This window comes from Gopherus evgoodei, chromosome 1, assembly GCF_007399415.2.
Source record: "Gopherus evgoodei ecotype Sinaloan lineage chromosome 1, rGopEvg1_v1.p, whole genome shotgun sequence".
NCBI classification, from domain to species: Eukaryota; Metazoa; Chordata; order Testudines; family Testudinidae; genus Gopherus; species Gopherus evgoodei.
In genome coordinates, this window is record NC_044322.1 from 209,853,277 (window position 1) to 209,874,859 (window position 21,583).

At 47.3% G+C, this 21,583-nt stretch overlaps 1 protein-coding gene and 1 long non-coding RNA gene across 6 annotated transcripts in view; one reads left to right on the plus strand and one right to left on the minus strand.

Annotated features, from left to right (window-relative positions):
- VANGL1 (VANGL planar cell polarity protein 1) overlaps positions 1–18,231 on the plus strand; it is a 57,600-nt gene extending 39,369 nt beyond the window's left edge. For all 5 annotated transcript variants that reach the window (XM_030533742.1, XM_030533721.1, XM_030533731.1 and 2 more), the window contains 4 exons: positions 3,933–4,066; positions 7,784–7,916; positions 10,284–10,518; positions 12,069–18,231. In XM_030533742.1, coding sequence (XP_030389602.1) covers positions 3,933–4,066; positions 7,784–7,916; positions 10,284–10,518; positions 12,069–12,329 — 763 coding nt within the window. In that variant the 3' untranslated portion in view covers positions 12,330–18,231. The remainder of the gene's footprint in view (positions 1–3,932; positions 4,067–7,783; positions 7,917–10,283; positions 10,519–12,068) is intronic.
- Positions 13,607–20,994, minus strand: LOC115635296. The gene is made up of 2 exons (XR_003996558.1): positions 20,192–20,994; positions 13,607–19,568 (listed from the first exon to the last, which is right to left on the minus strand). It is a non-coding gene; the product is annotated as an uncharacterized LOC115635296 (long non-coding RNA).
- Between the last annotated feature and the right edge of the window lie 589 nt (positions 20,995–21,583).

Genomic DNA, 21,583 nt, shown 5'->3' on the forward strand with positions numbered 1-21,583 from the left:
TTTATGCTGTTGTACATTAGCATAATGTTAGAGCATGCTTTATCTCGTAGCCTATTCTACTGGATACTGTCATATGTAGGATACAGGTGAGACTTCCAGCTGCAATCATCTGAGTGGGTCATTTCAGTTACAGTGCACTGAAATCTGCCCATCCCATCCCCTTATTTTAATTGTAAATGGAAGGAAAGTTAACTTGTAGGGGTGCTGAGTGCAGTGTTACCAGCTAACATAGGGCTGAACTCCTTGTAGAGATGCTCTGCCAGGAAAGTCTCAGAACGTCGACCTGGGAACCTAGCCAGTTTCCATTCGATCTGGAGTCCATGGAGTGTGGGTGGAGAGGAGAGATCTTTCTGCAGCAGCCGCTTTACTTCTCTGTGCCTTACTAAAGAAGCAGTTTAACTAGCCTGCGGGAGGATGTCCCAGAGAATATAAAATCAGAGCTGAATTTTGTGTGTGTATTTAGCATTCTACTCTAGTCAGTTCATTTACGCATCTTAATACCTCCCTCTAAGGCAGGCATTCTCAATCTTTTTCTCTCTTAATCCCCACCCCCCAAACATACTATAAACTCCATGCCCACTTCTGCCACAACGGTTTTTCTGCATATAAAAACCAGGGCCAGCGTTAGGGGGTTGCAAGCAGGGCAACTGCCCAGGCCCCATGTCACATAGGCCTCTGCAAAGCTAAGTTGCTCAGGCTTCAGCCCTTGGTGGCGAGGCTCAGGGCCCCAGGCTTTAGCCCCATGTGGTAGGGCTTCACTTTTCTGCCCTGGGCCCCAGCAAATCTAAAGCTAGCTATGCTTGGCAGCCGCCCTGAAACCTGCTTGCAGCCCTGCAGAGGGCCCGGGACCCCTGGTTGAGAACCACGGCTCTAAGGCTTTCGATCTACTGAAGGCTGCAGTAGACCCTGCACTTTCCACCAAATACATCTGGCCACTTTACCTGCCTTCTTATGTGCACAAATGTGTTCCTTCTCTGTGCCTTTTTCTCCCAGCTGTGGGAAGGGCGGGGTGGGGGATTCTTGTTACTTTATGGCTCGCAAGGCAGAGCAGAAATAGTTTTCCTACTGCACAGTTGAGGGCGGTGCTCCCCCTTGATGTGGGTAGAGAGATTGAGCAATACAGCCTGGAGGCTCTGATTCAACCATTTGCTCACTCTTCTAATTATTGTGACCCTTATAATTTTCTTATCCATGCTGTCGGTGTCTTTAAAAAATTCAAGAGAATTTAGCTTTAAAACAAACACAAAGCCCTGCAAATGGAATTCTAGCTGTTTCCTAATTTGATGCCCACGTGACTGTATGGGAGCCAGAGTTGGGCTGACAGGAGGATTTGGGAAATGCTGAAACTTTAACATAATCTGTAGCAGCTCTGGAGTGGGGAGGGACCTGTAGCTGAACAGGCCCTGCTGAAGCGGGATGTCTTAGGGTGCCTATGTGGTAGTGGCATTTTTTTTGCAAGTTAAATTCTTTTTTTTTTTTTCTTTTTCTTTTTTTTTTGTCATAGGGTACAGGGGACGTCTAAATTTTAATGTTCTTTCTAGATTGCAGGAAAATTCTTACATTAAAATTAACAAAATGCTTTCTCTGAGCTGTATTGCCCCTGCCCACTGAGGAGGGAATCACTCCACACACCACCTCCCTGGAGATGCTCTGCCCATTTTGCATGTAGTCTTATGCAGCCCAAACTGTCCACAAACAGAACATGAGCATGACCATCTCTGTTCTAACCTTGTTCTCAGGAGCTCATCGCTTTCCAAACCCTTTGCCTTTCCAGGCATGTGGGTGAAACTTTGGGAAGCTTGAGCAGAAAAAGTTGTCATGTGTAAGTATGATGGGAGAGGGGAGACAATAGGCATTTATTTAACAACCCCCCAGTTAGAATGACTGGGGTTGGCCAACAGAAATTTGGCAGGGAAATCACCCTTGTTGAGGAGAGATGCAGTTGAAACTTCAGGTGAAAATTTGGTTTTGACTTGACATTGTGTGAACCTTTTGAGAACTGTGTGCTTGTGGTTTGTTTTATGCAACTTTCTCACCAAGACTTAAATTTTCAGCAGTGAATGGTGGGGGGAGAAATCTCTCAAAGACTGAGATGCTTTTTAGGGGACCATTCAGAAAGTGCCAAGCACTCGCCTTCTGAAAATCAAACATCTTTCAGGTGTTTCAAGTTGGATCCTCAAGGATCAAGTCTAAAATCACTATTCACTTTTGAAAATCTAAACCTGAGCTTTTAATGTACACAGCTAAGGAAAGCAACTTAGCTGTACAGTGAAACTTAATGAGGAAGGTGTCCAGAAAAGAGCTACAGCTTGCTCCTCCTTACTCTGCTAGCCCTAGGTATTTGAACAGACATCTGGATTTTGGCATTTGTTTGGAAGGCTATTTATGTATTATGTGGGCTCAGAGTAGCAGGGTATGAAGCATTAGACACTCAGGTTAAGTAACTTGTCCAAATTCATACAGTGAATCAGTGACAGAGCTGAGACTAGACTCCAGATGCCATTTCTTGATTCGTATCTTTCCCGCACCGCTGCCCTTCCTATGCTTACGTATCCTGCAACTTTCTTCTTATAACTCATGTGCGAATCATCTGCTGCTGTTTTCATGGGGGAGTTTGCTTGTTAATGACAAATGTAACTTAATTAAAACAGGTTAGGTTGGTTCTAGGAGCTGAAGTGCTACTTGTTGAGTACAAATCCTTGTGGGTTAAAAGTGAAACCAGCCTAGTGTTCGTGGCTGGTTCCCCTGGGTAGTGACCTGAAGAAATCTCTACTGATGGTCTGCTGAAGGGGACTCTCAGGACAGCAGTGCATTGGCAGAGCTGTGTGATGGGAGCTAAGGACTTACCTACGCTACGCAGCTTTTAGTGACAAGGCTGTGTCAACACAGACTTGTCGCTTGCTTAAAGTCGGTGTGTGTAAACGCTCTCTGTTGGCGCTTTGTCGGCATTCGCTTTGTCAGCAGGAGAGTGCTCCTCTGCATTCACACTGCCACTTGCGTCTGCAAAACTTTTGTCTTTTGCGAGGGGAGAGGGGGACGACTTTAAGTACCCGTGAAAAACAAAAGTTCTGTTGACAACGTCGCAGTATAGACAAACCCTAATTTGTAGAGCATCTTCCTGCACCATGCCTGATTTACCCCTGAGCCTTGGCTCATTTTGAAACACTTCAGCTTGTAATGTCTTTAAACAGTGCCTATCTTTATGTTTTTTGCTTGACAAGCTGATTATGAGGAAAGGAAACCTTGCAGCTGAACACCTTTTTGTGTTTGCTTTGCTCGTGTTGGCTGTTATATTAGGAATAGAAGCCAACTCAAAGGGAGGAGGTGACACTGTTTTATGTCCCAGCCCTAGTGTGGGATGTAATCTGAAATTGTGAATGTTGCTATTATGCAGCCATACTACCTCAGGCTGTGATCTTATCTGATCTCACAAGTTGTAAAGACTGTGCCATGTCAGTACTTGGGGTGAGACACATCTCAAGAACCACTAGGTGCTGCAAGAAGTGGTATATAAGATTTGGAGGGAAAAGCATCAATCAGTACCAAACCAGTGCCTCAATCTGAGGCTGGCTGGCTAATATGTACTAGAACTGCACCTTAGCTTCTGGTCTAGATAAAGCCAAGATGAGCTATTGTTCCGGGCTGTGTGCGGTTTTGAAGACAATACTATGTCAGTTTACGCCCTGTTTGCATTTAAGAAGCTTTTCTTAGCAACTGTAAAGGCAAATGCTTTGCTCAAAAATGAAATCTAGAAGATCCTGGAACCCAATTCCACAAGTAATGTAGTCTGACAGATTTGTCAGTTGGAGAATTGCATAGTACATAGAGCCATGACACTAATAACTGGTTTCCAATTAATGTGGTTATCTGTGTTTCTCTATATAATTTTAAGTTGTCTTTTTAAAAAATGTTTTGTTGCATTTTATTTCTAGCATCCAGCGAGCTGCACTGGTGGTTCTGGAAAACTACTACAGAGATTTCACCGTCTATAACCCGAGCTTGTTAATGGCCTCCAAGTCTCGCGCAGCTAAACATATGGCTGGCCTGAAAGTCTACAATGTGGATGGTAGGTGAGGTGGAATAGTAGCTGAGAACTGATGTGTGGGGTGGAGAAGAGCAGGACATGTTGTTGTTCTTTGTTCCAGGCACATGCCTACCTTCTCACCATCCAAAATTCTTGTCAGAAATCCTCCTACCGCTACTGAGTCCATTGGTCCCAAATCACTTCAGACTTACAAAGCACAATAGAACTTTGTCTTGACTAGGAAAAGTGGCCAAGTTTAGGTCAAGTTTAGCTAGTATGTATTAGTGAAGCCCAATTTAAATTGCATTGTACTTCCTACTCAACACACAGCCTAGATGAGTATGGCACTTTATAGGTAAATATAAGGACTGGGGCTTAGTGTCCTGCAAACCTTCGCAAGCTTAGGGCTTGTCTTCACAAGTTGTACCAATTTAAAGGGGTGTTTTTTCAATAGATGTAGTTAAACCATTGTGAGGCCCTGTGTGGCCCCTCTGAACCTGAGTTAAACCAAACTTGAATCAATTCTTTGCTGATTGAATCTAAATAAGACAGGTTTAAACAAGTCAGGACACCCACAGCCTTGATAAAATCAGGTGTTCCAGTAATCAGGTAGCTTCATTTCTGTGGGGAAGCTTTTAAACTCAACAAAGGAGAGGGGCTGTCCCAGGAAACATGGCCAACTTTAATTTCACAGGAGTTGGAAAAATCAGGGCTGCATTGTACATGTGTGGATTAGTACTGAAAGGCTTTGCAGCAGGGTGTGTTCAGAGGGAATTTGACTTTGCAGAGAGCGGCTGTTTTTCACGCACAGCAGGAATGTGGGAGATGAATCTAAGACTTCTGCCCTGTTGTTCACACGTGGCTCACACCTTCGTTTGCATTGCTCGGTGCCCCCAAAGGGTTCAGAGGCTGTGTGGAAGCTTCTCCAAACCTCCTCTGAACCTTTAGAGACGACAAAAATTGGATCTGGAAATGTTGCCAGAGCAGCTTCCTCTAGTGAGACCTGCTGCTGATGGGGGTGGGGGCAGAAACCTGGAGAGGGGCAGCTTTGTTTTGTAGCACTTCTGGTCCTGGCTAGTGCAGGAAGTGCCGAGGGGTGTGAAATAGTAAGTAACATCAGTAATAAGGGATGTAAGCGAGCATATTCTGTTGTAGAAATGGGCAATGTTTGTGTGTATGTGGAAGGGGGTCTTGGGGGAAAAAAATTAACCATTTTGACCAGGTGGAAGCGTTCTCTTACATTCTGGTAACGGGCTAGTGTCAGGGGGGAACTTACTGGTCTGGAAGGTATTTCCAAATTTGATTCTGCCAAAGTGTTCCCAGCCTTTTCAGGTTGTAAGGCATTAGGCTTATTTAATGTCACGTCGTTCCAATTACCATCTCTTCTAGTGCAGTTGCAGCATAGCTGTGAGGTGACAGGGCATAGCTGCTGCAGGAAGAGGCTAATGATACCGACCATTGGAAAGCTGGGACTCCAAACTTTCAGAGGAAAAATCAGTGATTTCTTTAGCACCAGCAGTCTGTGAGCTAGCATAGTTTAAAATCCTGTCAGAACTCAAGCAGACAAAAACAAGCTAGGGAGCTGGATGGGGGATGCTTTTTCAGTTCCAAAATCTTTGTCTGGCAGGGCTAGAAACAAGTGCTTCATGACACTGGATAGGAGGAACTCCCAACTTTCCAGTAGCATACGGCATTTATATGTGGCACGAGTGGCTTCTAACACAAGATCTTACAATAATTGTCAATTGCTTGGTCTCTCTGTACTTCTTGGCTTTATTGCCGTAATGAATATAGCAGGACTTTTGCCGTTGTAATATACTGTGCAATCCCAGAGTTTGCAGAGGTTTTGGATAGCTTCTCTTGCTGTGCAGCAGGGTTTTTTTTAATGCACACTGAACTCAGTGGCATAGAAGCATATTCTTTAGAAGAATTCCTGTGGATTTACTAAGTGGACTGTGTAGCTGTAGCCAGGACCCTCTTGGCAGTGGAACAATCTGTCTTGCTTGCTCTCCGTGTGAGAGGACAGTAATGCTGTTAAGACCTCTACTTTGTTGGCAGCCTTTGAGTTTGGTGTTACAGCAGCTGGGGGGTGCGTGGGAGGGTGGGTGGGGAAGGTCTTGCTTAAGTCCCTATTGTGCTGGCAAAATGGGAGCTTGCCCAAAGGCTGTATTTTCATCACCATGCGTGATGAATCAGATAGTTAATGGCTCTAAACCAAACTGGAACTGCGCCTCTCCTACGCCGTACCACTACACATTGAGGCTGTCAAATAAAATCTAAAGTGTTTACTCTTGAGAAGCTGTTTGTTTGAATTCGTAGCCTATCCATCATTAAACATCAAACTTATTTCTTGGAAACCATGTTCTTTTTAAGAAAAAAGAAGCCCTTATTGTGCGAGCAGAGCATTCTTGGGCCTGTCTACCCTCGAGAATTGATAATGCTTAAATACTGCCAGTTTAATGGCGTAGACCGGCTCTTAAAGCATAGTTACTATCAGAAAAGTGGCTCTTAAAAATGTATACATTTTGAGGGTTGTTTTATATGTCTCTTTCTCTGACTATGATGTGCTCTGGTCATCAAATGACAACACTTTTCCCTAACTCCTAGTGCTGCAGGCTGCATGTGAGATCACAGAACCTCGCTGGGCTGTTCCTGCATTTTAAAGCATCACTAGTAATCAAGAAATCGATACTTACTTGATATCGATGTGCAACGTAGAGCAGCCTCCAGCTCCCTTTCCTAGAGCTGAGTGGGCTCTGCTAATAGGCATAAAAACTCTTGAGACAGATGTAACTTTCAGCCCCACAGAGAACCAGTACGGAGCCCAGAGTTACATTCTGCAGAGTCACTTCTCTGACAGTAACTACATTTTTTAAAGTGTCTGTCTTTTGTCTGAAGATGATGCCGCTGCCCAGACACTCCAGCATAGCTCTGTGTTTTCCTGTGTGTGGCTGTTGTTTCCATGTCTCTTGATGTTCTTCTTTTCTGTCTGTCTTTCTCCCCCTCCCAACTCCTCTTGTGCTCTCTCATTGTCTTGTTGCTGAAATGTGATGTGTTCCAGCTGCCCTTGTGGCCAAACTGAAAATGTATATAGCGGATGGTAAGTAACATCCTTAGCACTCTGTCTCCTAGTTTGTGTTATCCAGGGGTCAGCAACCTTTCAGAAGTGCTGTGCCGAGTCTTCATTTATTCACTGTAAGGTTTCATGGGCCAGTAATACATTTAACGTTTTTAGAAGGTCTCTTTCTAGAAGTCTATAATATATAACTAAACTATTGTTGTATGTAAAGTAAATAAGGTTTTAAAAATGTTTAAGAAGCTTCGTTTAAAATTAAATTAAAATGCAGAGCCCCCTGGACCGCTGGCCCGGACCCGGGCAGTGCGAGTGCCACTGAAAATCAGTTCACATGCTGCCTTCGGCACACATGCCATAGGTTGCCTACCCCTGGTGTGGTCAGTCACTGTAACTGTTTGTTTGGCTACTTCATCCCCTCTGAATTCTCTCTCTCTCCCATCTCCACTGACTGCAGCACTTGGAGTGGACGGGAAATACTCCCTCCATATGCACGCTTCCCCAGGGGGAGTATCTGCAGGGAGGGTTTTTGACCACCCTCCCCCCCCCACCCCGCAGAGCATTGGGCAGGTACAGCCCCACTTGGCCCACCAATTGCCTGTGACAGGCACTCTTGGATTTTGAACCTTTTCAGCTCCCATTCTGCAACAGTAAACTCTTCCTCTTACTTCTGTTTCCCCTCGAAGGCCCAGGTAACAATGCTGCCGGCCAGTCCCGGGCCATGATCGCTGCTGCTGCCCGGCGCAGAGACTCCAGTCACAATGAGCTTTACTATGAAGAAGCAGACCACGATCGCAGAGTTAAAAAACGTCGAGCAAGGTGATGCTGTCTCCTTCATGTTGCAGCGGCTGTTTGCCTGTCACAGTCAGTTTGCTGGCGTGCTGGATTCTCTTAACTGTATCTGAACAGCTTGGTGGGCCCAATAAAGAAGGGAGGAATTGGGTTGAAAGGGTTTTGTTTAAGGGACTGAGTGTTTGGTATAAATAAAGTCCTTTATATTAAAAAGGTATAGGAAAAAGCAGACACCGAGGGTGGCAATGGCTTGTAACAGGAAGTGCTTAGAGAAATACATAAACAAAGAACATGTGTAAATGTTCCAGATCAGCTAATAGAATGTTATGGATTAGGGAAGGGTCCAGTGCTTGAGAAATCCATAATTGCTCAGTGCATGAAATCCCATTATTTCCCCCAAGTAATCCAGGGCTGAATCCATAGCCCTGTCAGTGCCACCTGGTCTCTCCAGGGAGGAATTCTCCCTCTCCTCCAGAAGTAAGTGAATGCAGCATTTGATATGGCAGTACAACACTTCTGCTTAAACGCTATAGTCTTACTGTCCATCTGAACAGGTCTGGTAGAGGCAAGGTTGTGAGTAGCTGGATGTGCTCTGTGCATACGAGTTCAGCATGGTGATTACAGGGTGGCATTCGCCTTCAGAATTAACACCTGACTGATGCTAACCTGGGTAGGTAGCTCCTCTGAGCTGTTGTTTCAGGCAGGTCACCTGCAGCAGACTGATATCCCTGAGCTGAGTCGCGGTTGGAAGGTTTCCACTGTAACCAGAGGGACTAACCAAGTTGCCCTAACTGAAGGTTTAGAGCAGGGGTAGGCAACATATGGCACAGGTGCCGAAGGCGGCACACGAGCTGATTTTCAGTGGCACTTGCACTGCCCGGGTCCTGGCCACTGCTCTGGGGGGGGCTCTGCATTTTAAATGTTGAAGCTTTATTTAAAATTAAATTTAGCTTCAACATTTTGAAACCTTATTTATTTTACATACAACAATAGTTTAGTTATATATTATAGACTCAGAGAAAGAGACCTTCTAAAAACATTAAAATGTATTACCGGCACGCGGAACCTTACATGAGAGTGAATAAATGAAGACTTGGCACACCACTTCTGAAAGGTTGCCGACCTCTGGTTTAGAGTCAGCAGTTAAGTCTCGTGCTGACTCAGCCTGGCCCCTTGCTGCTGGTCAGGCTTTTTCCAGTCTCTCACGTGCTTCCCTTCTTGCTGTCTCTGAGCTTCCACAGGCTTCCTTCTGTGCAATCTAGCAACTTGGGTCCTTTTCTCCTACTCACTGAGCTCAGCTAGAGCAGCTGATGGCTTAAAGACAAACCATCCTTTAGCAGGAGATGCAGCCTGCTGGCGTATACATGGGGAATCTGTCTAAAAACATCAAAACCTAACTAAAAAGAGCTCTGAGGACCTCCTACTGTTTCCTGCACGTAGCTATCTGAAGCGTTCTGTGTCTCTGGCTCGTCTCTGATATTTCTGTCTTCCTGCACGTGATCAGGCTGACAGTACAGCTTCTCTTTGCGTTAATATCTAAAGGTTTTATGTGCAGGGGATTGTGGAAAAGTCCTTATTAGTGACTTAGTTCCATTAATTTAATCCATTGTGAAACATGAGTATTTTACAATCCACCAGCTTTCCTTCAACTGCAGTGCTCTTTTTTACTCGTTAAACTCGGCAGGAGTAGCTTTTGAACATCCTCTGGCTCTGTGTTGCTTTGCTCCAGTGTGGTCTGAGTTTGTTTGCACAGCTGTGCTGAAACAGGGATGGTTTGCGTAGGATGCGTTCTTGGCTGCAAGTGCTCTGTGCTAGGACAGGGAACCCAGCCCTTGCCACATGCAGGGCCACTTGGGCAACCTGCCAGGAACCTGAGGACTGCACCCCACCTTGTATAAAAGGGAATAGAATGCAGGTCATGAACATGGAGAGGTGCGTGGAGACTATGGGTCTCAGTGTATTCAGTGCTCTATCTTGAGCCAAGCACCTTCCCCCAGATCAAACCTGGAGCAATGCATGCTGGGTCCACTACTCTTGTACCTCTGTACTTGATATGACAGTAGCTGTGGGCCAAAGTTCAACTAGAGACAGGACTGTCTAGTGACCTGAATGCAAGACTGGGGCCAGGAACTCTTGGGTTTTAATCCTGGCTGTGTCACTGATGTGCTGGGTGACTTTGTGCAAGAAAAAGAAAACTCCAATTCACCTCCCTAGGTCTCTGTTTCCCTCTCTGCAGAAGGGGTTAAGTGACTTGCCTGTTGTGTCACAGTGGGCCAGTGGCAGAGCCAGGAATAGAGTCCAGATCTCCTGACTCCCAAGCAATCTGTGCCTTAATCACAGGACCTTCCCATCCTCCCCAGTGGTGAATCTGGCTTCCTCGTGTCTTTTTTGCAGGCTCGTGGTTGCAGTGGAAGAGGCTTTCACTCACATTAAACGTCTCCAGGCAGAGGAACAGCAGAAAGCTCCAGGTGAAGTGATGGATCCCCGTGAGGCAGCCCAGGCAATTTTCCCGTCCATGGCAAGGGCTCTGCAGAAATACCTTCGCACCACCCGGCAGCAGCACTACCACAGCATGGAAAGCATCCTGCAGCACCTGTCCTTCTGCATCACCAACAACATGACGCCCAAGGTAACGCTGCCTTCAGCCTTAGAGCCAGAGAGCTGCAGGGAGTGTATATGTGAGGGAGAATGGGGGTCAGGCAGAGAGTAATGAGACTTGAGGGCTGCTATTGATGATACAGTTGGTACATTTCAATCCTTTGCTTGTAACTTAGTTTTAGGTTTTGGAGTGAACTCAGACCCCACTGCCCCTTCTCCCATCTGCCTTTTTAAGCTGTGAGCATCAGTGAGCTGCGATCTCAGTAATTCTAACCAATCGAGTGGGGTCAGGCCTGGCCGATCCTTGGTTTTGAGACCTCCAAGGAAAGCACAGGTTGCTGCAGGAAGTGGTGGTAGCAATTCAGTAGGGAGCTCGCTAGCTCTGTGCCCTAGGGTGGTGGGAGGGGTGGAGTGGGTGATTCAGGAAGGAGCAATTTTCCCGCTGCCAGCACTGACCTCAGAGACGCAGCGTTAGGGGTGCTGTTCTTTGGATTGGATTTCTACCCAAGGAGCTGTGGTTGCTAGCGAACCTGTGTCACGGTGTGTGTGGAGGTGTGTGTGTGCATGAAAAGGAGAGCTAGTCTTCATGTCCTGGCCAAACCCCCAGTACGTATGGCTGCATTCTGCCTTCCTACATTTCCCTGCAGATGCAGCTGAATGATTATGCTTCACTTCCTGCTCTCAGTTGCTGTGCAACTGTTCAATGGCTGCCACAGTCCTTTCCAGAGAGGGCTGCATTTTACTGCTGGGTGAAGTGAGGCTTGGTGCTTTACATATAGTCCCCTTTGGGATGAAGGCCACTGCAGAAGTGCGAAAGCACTTACCATCTTACCCAGTATTCGTAACCATATGTGATAGTAGCAGAGACACTGTGGGCATTTAGGCTGGCTTTAAACCTGGGGTCTGTTATGACCTAATACCAGCGTTTGAATCCCAGTGGGCACTTGGCATGATGTGTGTTGACAGCAGAACTTGCCCCCTGAGTTTGCAGTGGGAACTTTAAAATACAACAATATCAAGTAAACTGCTTGAAGTGATGCTTGTTCTTCCAAGTGTCTGAGCTAAAGTACTTTCCTGCCAAGGACTGAGTGGGTCATGGAGACTGAAATCTCCTCCCACCGGGACAGGGGATTTCTCCAGGTCAAGGATGGGGCTATTTTGGCAGTGAGCTGTATATATGGCAGAGGGGAAGTTGTGCCTTGCCCAGGCTCCTCCTTTCTGGAGGGAGAGGCCTCTGCTCTCCAGCGCTGTCGGACCTTTCCCTAGTGCTAAATCTATATTTAAAAGGCAATTTTGAAATTGGAAGTTGGAGCCATAATTTTGTGAACTGTCTGGGATGAGATAAAGCTGATCTCTAGCTGTCACCTACTCCTTCAGGTCCTAGGGCTAGGAAATGGCAGGAGGAGAGGAAGGTTTACCAAGTGTGCTAGCTGAAACAATTCGCTACAGGGACTGTCTCTGTGCCTGGGGCTAAATCATGAGATTGAAAGAAAGTGTCAAGGCAGACCTGAGTCATGGGGAAGTGGAGTTCCTGTGGCACCAATTCATTCTTTCTGTGTGTGTGTTTCTCTCTGTGTCTAGGCATTCCTGGAGCGTTACATCAATCCAGGCCCAACCCTCCAATATGACAGGGATCGCTGGTTCTCCAAGCAGTGGACACTCGTCAGTGAAGAAGCAGTCACAAGTAGATTAAGGGATGGTGTCGTTTTTGTTCTCAAGTGCTTGGACTTCAGCCTTGTAATTAATGTGAAGAAAATCCCCTTCATCAAACTCTCGGAAGAGTTCATAGATCCCAAATCTCACAAATTTGCCCTTCGCTTGCAGTCTGAGACTTCGGTTTAGGATGTGGGGCAGTGCTCTCTTCTTCTTCTGCTTTTGGGTTTTGTGTCCCCAATGCTGACTGAAACTGGCAGGTGACAGACCAGTAATATTTGACCATCTGCACTTTATTTGGAAGGAGGGCCGGGGGTAATGGGTTGGGATATCTATCTAGAAAGTAATATCTTAAAAGCTCACAAGGCAACTTGGTTGAGTTAGCTGAGCCCTTAACACAAAATGGTCCTCCTTGTTTTCCAGGCATATTGTAGACTGTGTGAACAAACACGGCCTTTATATTTCCTTTGGAGCCCTGCCTTGCAGTGATCAGTAGTGTGCGTACATCTCCTTTACTCAGGCCTTGTCTCTGCGTCCTGCGCGTGTAGATTTCTATGGGGAAGCAGTTTTTTCTCATGTATAGAAGTCTGCATGTGAGGGAGAATTTGCGGTTCCCCTCTGCTCAGGAAGGAGATCGTGGTGGGTGGGGAGAGAATTGATAGTTATTTGTAAACCAGGCTGTCTTGGGGTTGAAGAGCTCTTTCTTCTCCAGGGCTGCTCTTCTCCAATAGCACTGGACCCCTGTGAACCAAGAGGTAGCAGGGGTGGGTTTTGCCATCTGTTTCCTTCAGTCTCTTCAGTTGCTTGTATTGCGGATCATTGTATGGGCATTGCTCACTTTGCAGCTGTTTGAATTATTACCAGTCTTAATGAGACATCAGGGGATTTGTGCATGATGCAACTCTCCCCCTCGGCCCCTTGATCTCTCATCCCTGCCCCACTAATTTGAATGTCCGGTGCTCGCTCTCCTCTCTGCCCCCCTTGCAGCTTTCTGAATGTGTTTCTCTAGCAACAGCTCCCCCCCCCCCCCCCCCCCCCCCCCCCCCCGTCAGTCGTGTTATCACCTCCTCCCCACCTCCCTCTCCCTATGTATTTGCACAGTTACAGCCTGGCTGAGTAAACATTCTCCTAGGAGGTGTGTGGAGTTTACCTAACCCTGACAGCCTAGTCCCAAACAAAGGGAGCATGCGCAGGAATTTCGAATTTCGGTGTGGTATTCTGGAAGGGCTTCAAGTGCATCTCGAAGGAAGGGGGAACACTTAACCCCTGTCCTCCCCGGGCCCAGAGAGAGAGAGTGAGCAGGCGAAGGGCAGACCTTGGCTGAGGCATGTGGCTGAGTGCCATAGTTCTTTAAGACACTATATATAAATGCACTACGGTATGTTCATCCCACCCACACCCCAACCCCGCTGTAGCGAAGAGAGACCAAACTGCGTCTGAATGTTGCAATTGCTTTTTTTTTAAAAAATCTTGACCGTTTACCCCTGTGTGACTGTTCTCCTCAGTATTAGTCACCAAGCTAGCCTGGAATTTGTCTATTCTTGGGTGAGGGGCGCTTAGCTCTCCAGAGAACTTACTTTTTAAGGCTTTTTTCCTGTCAGTGCAGCTCAGTTCTCAAGGTTTTAAAGCTGGGTCTAAACAGAACCTTTGGATCTGAACCCGCTCCCTGCACTCTGAATTCAAGGAATGTTTGGGTCCAGGTCTCCACTCCAGAGCCGGCTCCTACTTCTCTCATGAGCTGAACCAAAACCCCAGGTCCAGATGACCTCCAGACCTCTGGGCAGGTTCAGTTCCGGATCTGGCGGGGGACTTCCTGGCTTGGGCCTATGTCTAACTTTGTTTTGATGAACAGGAAAGTCTGGGGGGAAGTCTCTTACAGTGTGAATGTCTTTGTTTTGCTTGCCTGTCTGTTTTACAGACAGGTTTTTAACACACTAAGGCAAGGTACTTAAGCAGGTCCCATTGAAGTATATGGGACCAGTTGTGTGTTCAAGCAACTTACTGACCCAGGGCTTAAAGTGGTGATTCTCAAGCCATGGTCTATCTGTGGTCTGCCAGGCCCTTCCTGTTGGTCCTAGGTATCTCCTGTGGTATTTATAAGGACCCTACCCCCTTTGTATTTATGCACCAGTAAGGATTACAAAGAAGCCAAATTGCACTGGTGGTATGGAGGGAGGTGGGTCTATGGAAGAATCTCGTCTCACTGCCTCATGAGATGTTTATAGGTTTCCCCAGCCCTAAAACACACCCGTTCTTTCAGTCAGGCTTTCTGGCAGTCTTTGTTGGTTTTAAACAGTCGTGGCCTTTGCTGTATATTAATTTTTAAAAACGCTGTTGGTTTTGTACCCTTTTTTTAAACGAAAGTCACATAGTGCTGTGCATGATGCGTCATAAAAAGTGAGTTTCTTCAACCTTTGGGTAACAAATGCAACTGGAGAAGAGACTCTGTTGGGCTGTGGGGCAGGGACCGTGGGGGTAATTGGATAAAGCTGTGATCAAGGTTGAACTGGCTGCCTGAATTCAGAGCCCCAACCCTGGCTCAGTTGGCTCAGACTTGTGAATTTAGAACAAAAGCACCCAGTATAAATTTCCTCCTTTCATGATTCCTGCCGTACCACCGCAGAACTGGGAGTTGTTTGACAGTCACTTTGCTCAGGAAACGTCTTTCTGTTTTTAAATGCGTGTAAGGATTTAACATAAAACCAAATAGAAGCCAAGTGTCTTCACAGCTGCTACATAACCTACCTGCTGCAGTTCAAAGTGCCACCATTTCTGTCTGTCACTGAAAGGCACGCTCTTAGCATAAACCTCCTTTAAATGGAATGCCCTTAACTTTGTTACTGATATTGCCTGAGGGGTCTAAACCCAAATGAGAGAGGCAAGGTCATTTCCCTTTCTGCACTTTGCTGAGCATGGAAGGAGAGGTTAGTGGGGGATGGGGCGCCAGGACTCTTGGGTTCTATTCCCTGTTTTGCCACGGAAATCACTGTGAGACCTTAGGAAAGTTACTTCACTTCTCTGCGCCTTCACCTCCCCATTTGCAAAAGGGGGGAACTGTGATGATATTTGCCTCACAGGGATGTTGTGAGGCTAAACGTAACCTTTGTGAAGTGACTTGAGATTTGCTATCGAAGCGCAAACTGTCTTCTAATAAAGAATTGAACAGTGAAACTAGACCGGCCTATTTCACTTGCCGTTTATAGTCTGTTAGTGGATGAGAATCAGGTGTGGGGGACAGCAAGGTAGTGTCAGCATTTCCAACCCAATCCCACAGTTTTTGCTTTACGGGAAGCACAGTGCAACGAAGGCTTGCAGGGTTTGCTCTGAAGTGGGCTGTTTCACTCTGACCCGCCTCTCCTTTTCTCCTCTCTTTTATTGGAAAGTTCTTAAATGAATGGAAACCTACTTTGAAGTGTTTAAGAACCCCAGCCTTTGACCGTAAGCTAAGGGACTGAGGAAATTCCTATTGAACAATGTCAAGTGAAGTCCATGTAAGGCTGAGCCTTTCCCTAGGGAGCTGGGTCTCCTGGTTGCTCAGGGGCGAGCGATCTCCTTGCTCCCTGCTATTTCCCCTATTCCCCGCTATGTAGCTTGGATTGCCTGAGACACTATTTCACGTCTTTGCTCTCAGTCAGCAGCATGGTGCAAATTCTAAAGCCTGGAGGGGTCTAGCAGGGCACCTCCCAAATAGATTCAAGCAAAGCTGCTGTGATCAGTTTGAGACCCATGGAGATTGTTGTGGTGACTTTTCTGTAGTAAAGTGGTATGTGGTGTTTTGTAGAGTGGAATGGATGGATATTGAAAACGTTAGGGTCCCTAGCCCCTTGTGGGATCCAAGGGGCAGATGCTTGTCTCCTGGTTTTTGCCAGTCCCCTAACAGGGGCTGTAGCATGGGGAAAGGCAGTGTATGAACTGAGCAGCCCACCAGAAACACAGCTGAGTCACTACTCTCTTCTCACCACAGCATGCGGGTTCAGCACGCTGCCCCTCTGCTCTGCAGGGTGAGGAAGGAATGGAATTTGAATGGACCTAGAGCAAGGTGATTGGTAGTAGCGCTCCCACCCTACGTGGGGCAGAGTGGAGAAGATATGGTCCTCAACCAACCGTTGCTGCCAGGGGGCTAGAGTGGCTGCTGGTAATCTCACTCTCCTTGGGGGCAGAGTTGCTTGAGAATAGAGGCAACAAGCAGAGCCAAAGGGTGACATGACACAACTCTTGCAGAGCAGGGCCTGATCTAGCATATGCCGTGACAGCAGCCCCCATTCCTCCATAGCAGAGGAATAACATAAGTCATTAGTGTCTTTGGATGGGGGCAGTGGTGTTAAATGTAAACCAGCTTTCAGCACCTCTGCCCACGGCTACTCCTATCCTCTTCCCTCTCCCCACCCTCTCTGCTGGGCTCACTGCCTCTGATGACCCATTTGCCAAGAACACGCACTCTCCCTCCTCTGTTGCTCCAGCCTCCACTCCCATCTCCCTGGTCTCTGTTTCTCAGGCCAAGAGCCTGGTGAGGAACTAGTAGCAGCCAAGATGGATGTCATCAGGAGCACAGGCTGGAACTCATGATAAGGCAGGGCTCTTGGGTGGATCCCATACTAATCCCAGCCTTGCCTCTCAGCTACAGGAAACACTTCCATTCCCTCCTCTGCCGCCATGTACTCCACTAAAAATCCTAGAAAATCACACCACTACCAGTTTCTTAAAAACTGGCAAATCCATTTAGCCCCAGGGACTGCTTTAAAGTCTTATTGGCATAAATTTATTTAAACAGTAAGGATAAAGAAGCCTGAAAGATCACAAACTTGTTTGCCCTGCTTCATAGGAAGACTTATTCAAGTCAATTAAGCTAACATAGCTATCACATTAAAAAAGCCTGCAAATCTGGCTTCCCCTCTTAAATATAAATAAAACTGACTTTGGGTCTTTGGGGAGAACTGTATTCTGGCTCCAGACTTTATCTTCAAAATGTCCTTAAGTTTTCAATCCGCCACACAATAGACATTTAGATGAATAGGAAATGAACTTGCAGATGTCTGTTGTTTTCATATTCAGCTTGTATTTGTACGTGCGGTCTCTTTGTAGGTGTGTGCATTATTCCTAGCTAATGCCTGAAGCCAGGGGTGGTTGTTCAGTAATGCCCACTAGGACTGTATGGCGAATGAGTCATAAAATTACTTCTGTCAGGCTGTATGGCAATGGGATGGATACACAGATCCTTTCGCCTCCTGTTGGCTGGCTCTGACTCCATTAAAGATAATGACCAAAAGTTACCGTCTGACAGGTGGTCAGTAACCTGTGCAACTTCCGTGTTGATCTGTTTGGTTCTTCTTGGACCAGGTCTCCACAACAGCATGACTGCCACGAGTATGGCCGCTCCGAGAAAGGGGCCAGTTAATAGAGACAGAATTTTCACCCCACATGGCAGAGCAGTGTGTAGGGGAAGTGTTGTGCCTCTGCCACCCGTGCCTGTGCTGTGCATAGAGAGGACTGAATTCTCTAGGCCTGTTGATCTGACACCTTTCACCAGCACTAATTCACTTGGGAGCCACACACACGCACGTGTGTGTTCATTTTGCTGTGGTTCGCTGCCTGCATGGAGATCTGTCTGTGAAGGATTCTTACACTCCTCTGTGCCTGTATCTTGTAATGAATACAATTTTATTGTGTACTAAGGGCCAGGATCTCCTGGCTCCCACACAACTCTTCTGATCACTGTGTAATGTACAGCCTGATACTTTTTTCTACACAAACTGCATATAGTAAGGTGAGTTCTGCTGAGATTTTCTAATGAATAGACAGTAACCAGCCTCTTGCTGCACATGTGGCTTTAACTGCAGTGATACATGGTCTGAAATAAGTTCTGAAATCTGTTTTTGTTTTCCCCCTCCCACCAGTTGTGAACTTGAGTAGCAAACTCCTGGTGTCTGTGGTGTTCATGCACTGTGTGTCTAGCAGAGTGAATTGTTCTGTTCCAAGCTGGGTTCTCTTAAGTTATAGCTGGATGGTTTTGGTTTTGAACTGAAACATGAAACCATTTTACACTTTGCATACTTTGTACAGTAAAATTCTGAAAATAAACTGAAACCAGAAATTCTGTGCTCCTATGTAGTCTTCCTTCGATTATTCCAGCCTGGGAAATGTCTTCCCCTCTCTCTGAGCATTCTTTACACCTTGACAGTGGTACCCTGTAAACAAGTGCCATAACCTTTTCAGGCTAAACCTCCAGTCACCCTCATTGCCCGATTCTAGGCCTCTTCCATCTGTCCTGCCACAACAGGGAACGTGCTCATTTATCACTCTTAAACAATGAGACCTGTAGGAGGTTGTGCTGAATGCCTTAAATCTCAGATTTGTGGGAGGAAATACAGGAGGAGGGGCTGGAGCTAATTGGCAGTGGGGGAAAGGAGTTAGAATTCAGTAGGTAAAACTACGTGCTCCCTTTTATTTACTTTTGAGCTCACGCCACCCTGCACACAGCCGAATCATGAAGTACCAGAGCTGTTCCTCAAACTCGATGGGACTCCTGATTGGAGTCCAACCTCCACAAGAGTCTGAGTGGGCTGGGGAAGCAGCAGTTCTTTGGGGTGGCGCCTTTGGTGTCTACAGAATTCAGACCATGGTATATTCAAACAAACAAACCAACATAGCTCTCAGTCACTTTATCAGCAATAAAGCAAAAAGGTATTGTTACCACCACTCTGGTTACACCACCCAGCTTACAGAGATTCACCTCTTGTCTGTTGCCAGAATAACAGGTGGGAGAACTAGGGTGACCAGACAGCAAGTATGAAAAATCGGGATAGGGAGTAGGGGGTAATAGGCAGCTATATAAAAAAAAGACCCTAAAATCGGGACATCTGGTTACCCTATGGGGAACAGCCCTCCAGCACGTCTTGTCACCAGCTCAACTTGTACAATTTTGTTGCAGACTGTAGAAACAAGAGTGGAGTGATTCCATGGGCACTGCAAATGGCAGTGCCGATGCGCTTGCCCTCCTGGCTTCATCCTCACAAGCTGTGCCCCCACCATAGGCCAAGCATTTGCCAGGCTGCCATCAGCATTGCTGGAGAAACGGTTGGAAAAATCCACAGGATGCTGCCATGCTATGAAAAATACAATGCAACAGTTGCAGAGATAAGAGCAGTTAGTGGATAAACATTAGTGGAGAGAGCCTCAGAAGGGGATTTCTCCTCCTGGGAGTACCAAACAAGGTTACAAAGCATTAATCTCAAACCAGTAGGAAACAGGAAGGGTGGTGGGGGAGTACTTGGCACTGCTCAACACCACATCCCCCCCTCAAGCCCCCCCAGCTTCCTGATCCTTTCCCCTTTGATTGGTGTATCCCTCTGGGAGTTGTTTGCCCTTGTCCTGCAGTGCTGTTTGTGGTGCCCAGCGCTGGGAGTTGCCTAAGGAGCAGTCCCTGGTGATCTGAAAGAAATAGTAGAGGGACTGCAGTGAAAAATAAATTAGAGGTACAAACGAGGGCAAGCTGCTCTGTCCCTCCAATAAATAATAAACCTCTCATTTACCTGGTGGTGCTCTAGTCACTGCTGGCCACTCCTCGTGCCCTGAGAGGAACTGCCGGACTGGATCAACCCCAGTGTCCATCTACTACCCTGTCTCTGGTAGTTGCTAGCAACAGGTGCTTGAGGAAGGAGTGAGATCCCCACAGCAGGCTGAGGAGGGGTAATCTACCCCTCATGTTACCCACTGATCCTGATGGAATCCCTAGTCATGCCCTCTGGCCTTGCTGCCCACCCTCCTCGCTCAAGGAGCAGAGGTGGTGGAAGGAACCGGCTTGCCTGGAGGTACCTGCTCCTACTGGCCTCTGCCTGGCTGACTCCTGTGTCTGGATCACAGGGGGAAGCCATGAGCTCATCGGAAATATGGGGTTGAGGCTGCAGCTCTGGTTCACCCAAACTCTCATCAAAGTCATGAGGGTTTAGCTTTGAGGGTGTGCCCTATGCACAGGATCCAGCCCCACAACTGGTAACTAATAAAGCTCAGTCAGGCTTGTTTATCACTGTTTTGTGGAGTTTAAAGTGCCTTACCTTGCAGCTGGGGCTGCTGGCTGGGGTCGCTCTGGGAGCACGGACCTCTGGCTGCCCTCATCCATGGTGCCCTCAACATGCAGGGAGTAGAGCTTCAGGAGCTGTCCTTGGGCAGGATGGGGCCAGCTGTTCCAATGGCCTCTTGACTCTGAATGGGACCAGGAAGTCCACTGACGCATTGGGACTTGACCCAAAATCCAGTCAGTCAGAAAGCAACTCCTCTGGAGAGCTGTGCGTGGGGGTTCTCATCACTGACGGGGAAAAGCTGTAGGGGGCAGGGTCCACCGATTTTACATGAGCTGGGTGTACAGCAGGGGTACTCTGAAGCACTGCAGGGAGCGATGGCGCTAGCAAACATGGCTGCTGTATGTCTCTCTGTCCCAGGGTCTGAAGTTAATGGCTTGGCATTTTCTGCTAGCAAAACACCTTGTGTTGGCTTGGTAGAGGGGTAAGGTTTCAGGGCCACAGAACCAACCTTCCGACTTATGTCACTGGCCTTTATTGCTGGCATTGATCCACCCTGGCACTCGCTCCAGAATCCGAACCAGCAGTGAGTTTTCTCTGGGAGTGGGAAGTGCCTAAGCTTGGGGGCTGGTCACAGGCATGTGTGCTGAGTATTTGGGCCCTGAAGCACTGGAAAAGGTGGGGTACCTTGGGGAATAGGATCCCTCTGCAGCACATTATGTCACATCGGGTATGCAGGAAGGGCAGACCTGTTGTTGGGATTGGCCAGCAGAGCGTGGTGTTGAAAGATTGATCTGAGTTTATCTTGGACTAGGAAGGCACTGGGCTCAGGTTACAGCCCTTTCTGGTACTGACAGATAAGACAATGGGGGCGGGGTCTGTGTCTTGCTTCTTGTCATGCACACACGTTTGTGGGAGGGGGAGGATGGTGTGATACTGTGTGTGTGTGAGAGAGAGAACCCTGCTTGTTCATATTCTCTCTCTATCAGCAAGGCCATCCCTAGTGGGGTGCAGGACCCGGGACAAATCAGCCTCCCCACTAGTCTTCTTGCTGTCTGCCCAGAGCACCCGTCTGCTGCCTCCTCCTCCCCTGTCTGTCTGATGGCCCCCTGCCCTGTCTGCCCACCTACTGCTCTCTTTCTCACCCCCTGCCTCCACGCCCCCCTCCTCACCTGAATATCGGGGGGAAATGGTGTCCTGATCTTACATCGGTTGGACAAAGGGCTAAATATCAGGACAGTCCCGATTTTATCAAAGTGTGGGGCCTCCTCAAAGCACAGGGCCTGAGACAGTTGCCCCAATTTGCCCCATCCAAGGGTTGGCTCTGATTATCAGTTACTTTTACAGAGGAACCAATGTCTGTGTAAGCAGAGTCAGGATGAGCTCTACCCTGACATCTGGTGGTGAATTATGGGGAGTGTGGAAAGG